The following is an 8,171-nucleotide window of genomic DNA, read 5'->3' as shown; positions in this document are numbered from 1 at the left end:
CTGTATCAGTTTGTGCCGTTCTCTCAGCCGATGAAGCTAGCTAATCCATGGACAAATGCATCTGATGAAGCACGTCTCCCACACAAAAGCTCAGTGGCTGGAATTCAGTTTGGGAGTACATTATCAAAGTAAGCACAGATATCAACACATTTCAGCTGAAAGTGCCGATAAGAGATTGGGTGTGTGAGAGATTTATAACATGTTATTATGATAATCTGTTGCAGCACAGACACAGAAGAGCTTCCGGTGCACTCAGTTATGTACCCGCCCAGACCTTTAAAGAACAGTGAGCAACAGGAAGAGCCGCTGTTCTTAGATTTCAGTAGCAGGGATTGTGAAGATCAAGGTAATGATGTATCTTATAGTGTGTTTAGTAACAGTAAGAGAAGGTTCTACAGGTGAGTAGGCTAAATTATATTAGAAGGCTAAAATCTATATAAACTATTTTAATAAGTAATTTACAAATGCATCATAAATAGTTGATATGTGGTTATAGTATCATGTATAAAAAGGGTGACATTCATACAAATAGCGAGCTATTTTACCTTACGTTATAAATGCTTAATTACACTTATTAAACATTTGTAATGTACCTTAATGTAAAAGGGTAACATATGAAACGTTTATTATGGAGTCACCAACATTTGAAACCTGTACATAAAGTTCAGTATGGTTTAATGGTCATCATGCTTTAACACTTAAGTCTACAGTATAAGATATATGCTGTGAATGAACATGAAGACCTGAAAAGTGTTTTTGCAGAGGACTTTAGATAATTAGGACTAGATAAGTTGGGACAGCACCTGGAGAAGCAACATCAATTCTTTTGACATCAACGTTACACGGAAAGTGACAACAGAATGAGTCAAGATATTACAGGAATGAATATAAACACAAAGCATAGCATACTGTAACAAAATGACATAATCCCTCCTTTTAATCTAACTATAATGACTTACTTTAGCGGCATGACATAAATTATGAATTACAGTATTTTATGGTTTTGATTAATATAAGGATGAATAAGTGTATTTATTAAACATTTATAACATGTAAATTTAAATGCTCAGTATTGAATAAAAGTTGCCCATTTTATTCATGTTGTTATAACTGCAAATCAATGACTTATAATGCATTTAATATATTTAATATATTTAATAAATGTAATGCATATAAACAAACATGCTTTGCTCCTGTTTTTTAAAGACAAAATTACTTTTGATAATTTTCAAAGACCCTACTGACAATTACCAGTAATATAATTTAAGAATAATATCTCTAGAGTTTCTGTTTTATAGCTTTGAAGTTTAAATAACCTATAAATAAAAATAGCATTTTCTTATTTTTTTAGTCATATGAAACCAATATGATGTGTAAATATTATATTTACGTATTTTGTAGTACTCCAGAAACATGGTTATGATGAATGACTGAATCAGTTATTGAAATTTCCAAGTTTTTCACCTTTATTGCTAATAGAAAATTCCCACACAGAGAAAACAATACAAATCTTCTTGGAAACAACAACACTTTCTTCCTCCACAAGAGTCCAGTGAGTTGATTAAATGCTGAAGTTCTTTATCATTCCCATAGAATGTTCCATGTAGTAATTTTCATTATAATTAATTACTGGTAATGTTCCATTGTTTTCTTGGCAGAAACAGTGCTGAATCACAAAACATGGACCACAATAGCCACTTCCTTACACAGGTACTAAAAAAAAGATAAATACTTTAAGTATACCACTTATCATAAGAGTCATCTAGGCTTGCTTCATAAACTAATTTTCAGCATAAAGTCACTCCACTCCACCAAAAATCAAGAGATCATTGACTGGTTAATATGGATCTGAAAATGTTGACAAATCGGGCGAATATCAGTTTTTGGTATATACTGCCCCCTTACGGTTAAAATCTATAATAGACATCTGCGTGCAGCAAACAGCTTGTTTTTAGAACTGTGCTTATCTAAAGGTCTTGTTTTATGTCAGGCATCTGCATGTATTGACTGCAACACGTGTAAGTTTTTTTTTTTGTTAATATTATCAGTATATAATAAAGTATAGTTTAGCTTGGTTCAGAACAACGGCTTTATTATGTTTCAGCAGGTGCAGTTGTTGGTAGCAATGGCTTTGAACATGTTTGTGAGTCTACAGGAGGAGGTTATCTCAGCTCAGATGATGTAAAAAAACAAAACCTATCTATCTGTCTGTCTGTCTGTCTGTCTGTCTGTCTCTATTCATTCATCAATCCATCCACAAACCCACCATCCATCCATCCAGTTCATACAGTTTAAGTGTCAAACAAGTGCACAAATAATTTTTGAGGCGTATGCTGGGGCCACAGTTACTGTTGGTTGCACATAAGCCCTTACATAAAACATATCACAAAAAGCATTTTCTATAATGCAATATGATTCTCTCTTGTGAGACAGGATGAAGATGATGAGCAGTGTTTACATTGTGTTTCCTCAATCAAACCAATATGCCATGCAGAAGAGACACTTGTATCAAAGCACTGTTGCTCATCAGCAAACAAATCCACAGCAAGACCTTCACAAGACCCATCCTGCAAACAGAAGGCAAAGTCTAACTGTAATTGTCAAAATGAGGTAAAATTTTGAGTTACAGATGGTTTTAAGGCAAATGAACTGTGGACAGAAAAACAGTAAAGATCAATTTGTTTCTTCTCATTTGCAGACTGAAGCACAAACACATAATGAGAATAATGAGAATTCCCGAATGACTCAGGATGCTGGGACACAAACGGCAGCTGTTCCAGCATTGTCTTGCCAGGATGTCTCAGTTCAGTGTTCGCTTATTTATGCAGACAGTCACAGCAGTTCCAGTTTCCCTGCGGCTGATCAGAAAACCAGCGTCCCTACCACTAGGCGGCAGTCTTTTCATTTCAATGGATTGCTCACTCCAACTACACGCAGTTCTCCAAAAGATGGTAACACAAGAGCAGGGAAGATACTGTTGGGGGCATCAGCAACAAATGAACAGGCACAGAGACTTCCAAAATCACAAATAGACTTCTATTTCCGTAAACCTCAAAGTCAGGCTAGCATGAAAAGACCTCCAACACCAATTTTGGGCAAAACAATCATCAAAGCATCAGGTATAACTAACTAACCTAAATGAAACCTTACTGAAGACATTTTCCACATGTTTCAGACCAACTCTTATATGGATCATCTCGAAGGGATGATTCACCCAAAAATGAAAATTCCAATCTGGTCTCATAGAATCACGTTACTATACCAACATTTTTTGCGTGGCTCGTTGTACCTACCACGACAGTGTCCTGGTAAAATGAACACTAGAGTTGCTACAACAACGAACACATTTTTTTGCACTTTCATGCAAATCACAAGTAAAATGGCAGGTTATCGGTTCATAAACATTTACATTTCACCATGTTCCTCACACAATGCTATCTTATGTTCAATGCCACTTTTATTACAGCACATGACTTTTGAGGTGATACATAACATGTACAAGCTTGTTCAAGCACAATCAAGTTGCGCAGTAACTTTGGTTTTATTTGGATTTCACTAGTGGTAATGTTTATTTCTGATATCTGTAACTAGTAAAAAAGCCTTTTAAGATATCTTTAATTACTTTCCAATTTATTGATACCCCAAATCCATTTTGAGATATCCAACATGTTGAAATACATTTACATATATCAGAAACAGTATTTTCACCAGTTGTAATACAATTATTGATATCAGGAATGGATATTTGCACTAGTTACAATGTAATTATTGATATTAAAAATTATAATTTTCACTAGTAAAAAGTGCATTGCTGATATGTGAAATTGGAATTTCAACTAATAAGAATTAATTATAGATATCTGTAATTATATTTTGAATGGGAGTGAATGACACGTCATTGTGAAGTTCTACTAGTGAAAATGCAGTTACAGATATCAAGAATGACAGTTTTTACTAGTAAAAATGTAATTTTTAATATCAAGAATGTATATGCTTATTTGTGCGAGTGAATGTCTTTTTTTATAGTGCAAATATAATTACTGATATCAAAATTTAGCAATTTCACTAGTAGTAATTGCATTCCTGATATCAAGTATTAGCATCTTAACTAGGAAAAAGAATTGTTGATATCAAGAATTAATATCCTGCACATGACTAAAAGTCAATTTGGCTTGCGATATACTTGTTATATAAGTGATAATGTTTGATATCAGCAGTAATTACATCGTTACTTGTGCAAATATCTATGCCTGACATCAACAATTGAATTACATTTTTGTCATCTGTAAATTGTTTTTTATTAATGGCAATGATGATTTTAAAAAAAAAAACCTGTAATGTGATTGTAACTGGTAAGAAAGCCTTTAAGATATCTTTAAATACTCTTCAATGTACTGATATCTAAAATCCATGTCCAGATATCTGAAATGAACAACCACTAGTGAAAACCAAATAACAGATTTCAAAAATTAGCATTTTTACTCATTGTTATTCAATTGTTGATATTAGGAATGCAGATTTGCACAGTTACAATGTAATTTCAGTGTTTACTAATTAAAATTCCAATTTTGATATCAAAAATGTGTATTTCCGTGAATAATGACATCATTTTGATATCAAGAGTTAACATCTTTACTTAATTACAAACTTAATTACTAATATAAAAAACAAGCATTTCACTAGTAGTAATTCCATTGCTGATATCAAGAATTTAGCATTTTTACTAGTTTTCCTTTTGTCATTTGGAGCTGTATGAGAGAATTTTAAGTTTTGGGTGAAGTGCAGTTTTTATATTGTTTTTAAAGTCTGAATCTTCTGGTTTCAGGTCAGAAATAGTACATTTTTACATCCTCTGTTTACTACAGAACTAAAAGAAGAGCAGCAGTTGGAAAGCAGAATGAAAATCAAGAGGTGTGGGGGCCCACAGTTAGAAAGTGTGACGCAAAACTCTGTCAAGGACGTCGGGCGTGCAGAAGAATCTGTGAAAGAGAAGAAGAACTTCACGGCAGATAGAGGTGTGAATTGGGTCTCTGAGGAGACCAAGAAACTACAAGAAATTGCTGACATTTTGCTAATGCTGAAGCAAAGAAAAAAGTAAGTTAAGGAAATTTTACCAACTGTGAGTTATAGAAGTAAATGTTGTTACAATGTGTTCTCTATGGATGATGGGTTGAAAATTGAATGTAAAAAAATTATCATAATAACATCAGATAGTTATATATCTTTATTTTGATTATCTCCAAGTACATTTTCAACTTTTCAAGATTTCAAAGTTCAAATATTCAGTTTTATAGAATATAAATCTAGCAAAACATTTACAGCAACATTAATCAAATACTGTACAACACAACATTTGTCCTCACTAGTTTCCATCAATGGCAGAACCACTGCTTTTTGAATTTTTTGATTCACATACAAAAACAAAAATACATCCATACACTAAAAACATTAGATGTGTTCATTGGTTATAACACAACAGGTTGTCCATGATGGAGCACCGTCCATGCACAGTCAAAAATGTAAATACATCTGGTACACATGAAACTGGTCAATAAACCTCTAAATAACATCATAGACTGATTCACTGATTCACTTTTCAAATTTATTTTCTCTGAAACCATTTTTTTTTAAATGTTAGATATGTGGTTCGCTGTTCTTAAAATCTGAACTAATTGCAAACTTGATCAAACTACATTGCGTCCAATTAATTTGTGCTTCACTCTAACAAATTAAAATTTATATCCAATGCAAAATGTCAAATTACACATAATAATGTAACCCAACAAAACACACAATACACAAGGCTGTGCACAACAAAGATGTGCACAATTATGCTAACCTTTAAACAAGAACTTGAGTCGATAATTTATTGGTTGCTTTTACAGTAATCATCAACTTGGTTTCGATAAAGCTACAGCCACAACATAGAAATTTCAAGGTCAGTTTGACACGTTGATGTGAAGCTGTTTGTCTATTTGAATACTTACATAGTAGCACAAAAAAACATTGGATACTTCGGTATTTGTAAAAACAGTAATCCTACACTGTTTCATGGACAAGACCAAGGCAATGGCTTTTGTACACTAGGCTATAAGGAAGACAAAATAAAATTATAATAAATAAATAAATAAATATAAAAGCAAACTTGGAAATGAGTCCAAAACATAATGAATAAAAACAGAAGAAAGAAGTGTAAAAATATTTTAAGGCCACAGTACACTATCACAGGAGACTGCCGAAAGCTACATAACACTTTTTAGTGTTAATGACAGTGTTAGTTGTAATGTGATTACAAAGTAATTAGTTAATGTAATATAATTTAAAAAATTTCAGAGTCAGTGTAACGAGTATATTACTTTCTGGGGAGAATAAACAAGGAAGAAATATAAACATTATTTTGAATTTGTTGAGTAAAAAAACAAAACAGTAACTGACCCAACGCTGGCCAATGATCTCTAATTATGAAGGTCCTACTTGTAATGAAGTTTTAGTCTCAATTTACAAAAAAAACTACTTCAAAAACCAGACATTCAAAAGGCAGATTGCATATTACAAACAATGTGGTATGCTACACGTTTTATAAGCCTCACTGTATATTTGCAAAGATTTTAAATAGGAGGCCACATGGACATAAATAATTACATTTATACACTGTAGCTTATTGTATTTAATTGATATTAAGGGGATCGCATCATGTTAAGCAATTGATTTGGATTAGTTTATATACAGTAACACCAATTTAAACTGTACTGCTTTAGATATAAAATTTGCATTGTTCACATTGTAGACATTAAAATAAACAAAAACACACTTCTGCATACAAATTACTGTTTTGGTACTCAAACATTTCACGTAAATAAGGATATTTTTCTGACAGTGGTGCAACGTGCCAGCAGATCTGCGAACTGCAACACAAAAACATACTGACGATATTATAAAAGCTGACTTGGCACTGCGTGTTCTTGTTTGTGTGTGTTCTGCAACCCTGTTGTTTCCATCGTGGTGCATCTCTCTGAATGAGAGGGGCTCAACCTGACCAGTACAGTGGGCTGACCTGACAATCACATCAGGGTTAAATGAGGCTGAACATCTATACCTCATTATCCCCTTTTACCAAATTAGATGATTCGTAAGAGTTATTCGACATCTGACGCGTCGTTGTCAGATAAGTGGTAGTTTGACCCTTTGACCCTGATGTATTCCACCTGCCGATCCTCGTCAGAATCTGAGATACCGCACGAGCACAGCTGGTTTTCGAACAATGACTCAATCTCTTCTAGTCGCCGGCCTTTAGTTTCAGGGAGACAGCCATAAATGAAAAAGAAACCAATCAGGGCCAGACTGGAGTAGAGGAAGAATGCACCTGGAAAACAATGGAGAAATGCTGTTTAAAAATACTGCAAAAGCCTTGAAGTTACAGAAATGTTTACTACAATAACTAAGTCACCATAAAATGGCATTCGCAACCAGTGTTGGGTAAGTTACTCAAAGTAATCCACTAAAAATCATGAATTAATTCTCTAAAATTGTGCTTTACAAATTACTTCATTTAAAGAATGAATCACATTATTAATTACTTTACTATTAAGTTACTTTCTAAAACCCTTTTCACAGAAAAGTGTTATGCTCAAATTCAAAATAATGTTTCTATATAATGCAAACAGACGTAAATATTAACATAATTCATGTTTTGAATGCATTCTACATAATATTATTTTAGAAATATGTGTAACTCAAGTAATGCACTTAAAGTAATTAACTTCATTGAAAGTCAGTAATGTGTAATGTGATTACAAGAATTTAAAATGTTAAACTAATTTTTGACTACTAAAGTAATTACATTACAGGAAATAATTACTTTGTAATCAGAATATACCCAACACTGTTCACACCCATTTTACTACCATAACATGAAGTTTTCTTAAACATGATATTCAATGAGAAAAAAAATAAATGTAGAACAGGGCTTGATTTTATCCATCGGGAACTGATTGAATGCAGAAAAGTGGCCGTTCATACCAGAACCAGACCTTCATAGCTATTTGGATATTGGTTAACATTATGTAATAAATTGCGTGGCCTAGTTGACGTAAATGGAAATTTAGTTTCAGAGGTAAAGCAGGTAATTACATTTTGTTTTTTTCTTTTCTTTTGAATAACATGCACTGATA

General features: G+C 33.0%; 2 protein-coding genes across 3 annotated transcripts in view; one reads left to right on the top strand and one right to left on the bottom strand.

The window, feature by feature from the left end:
- Positions 1-326: 326 nt before the first annotated feature.
- On the top strand, positions 327-5,101 carry LOC127437021 (uncharacterized). Of its 2 annotated transcripts, XM_051691649.1 has the most exons (8): positions 327-398; positions 1,480-1,552; positions 1,659-1,710; positions 1,991-2,018; positions 2,108-2,181; positions 2,434-2,610; positions 2,699-3,119; positions 4,866-5,101. In XM_051691649.1, exons 1-8 carry the CDS (start codon positions 350-352, stop codon positions 5,096-5,098), a joined length of 1,107 nt encoding a protein of 368 aa, XP_051547609.1. In that variant the 5' UTR covers positions 327-349; the 3' UTR covers positions 5,099-5,101. The 2 variants fall into 2 exon arrangements, with proteins under 2 accessions (XP_051547609.1, XP_051547610.1); XM_051691650.1 differs by lacking the exons at positions 1,991-2,018; positions 2,108-2,181.
- Positions 5,102-7,133: 2,032 nt separating this feature from the next.
- The window catches only part of LOC127436996 (proton myo-inositol cotransporter-like), a 146,135-nt gene continuing 145,097 nt past the window's right edge, over positions 7,134-8,171 (bottom strand). The window contains exon 10 of the mRNA XM_051691568.1: positions 7,134-7,363. Within this exon, the coding sequence (XP_051547528.1) occupies positions 7,137-7,363 (227 nt within the window). The 3' untranslated portion in view covers positions 7,134-7,136. The remainder of the gene's footprint in view (positions 7,364-8,171) is intronic.

This window comes from Myxocyprinus asiaticus, chromosome 47 (genome assembly GCF_019703515.2).
Source record: "Myxocyprinus asiaticus isolate MX2 ecotype Aquarium Trade chromosome 47, UBuf_Myxa_2, whole genome shotgun sequence".
In the NCBI taxonomy this organism is placed as follows: Eukaryota; Metazoa; Chordata; class Actinopteri; order Cypriniformes; family Catostomidae; genus Myxocyprinus; species Myxocyprinus asiaticus.
The sequence above is the reverse complement of the archived record's forward strand: the minus strand, read 5'-3'. Positions and strand labels throughout refer to the sequence as shown.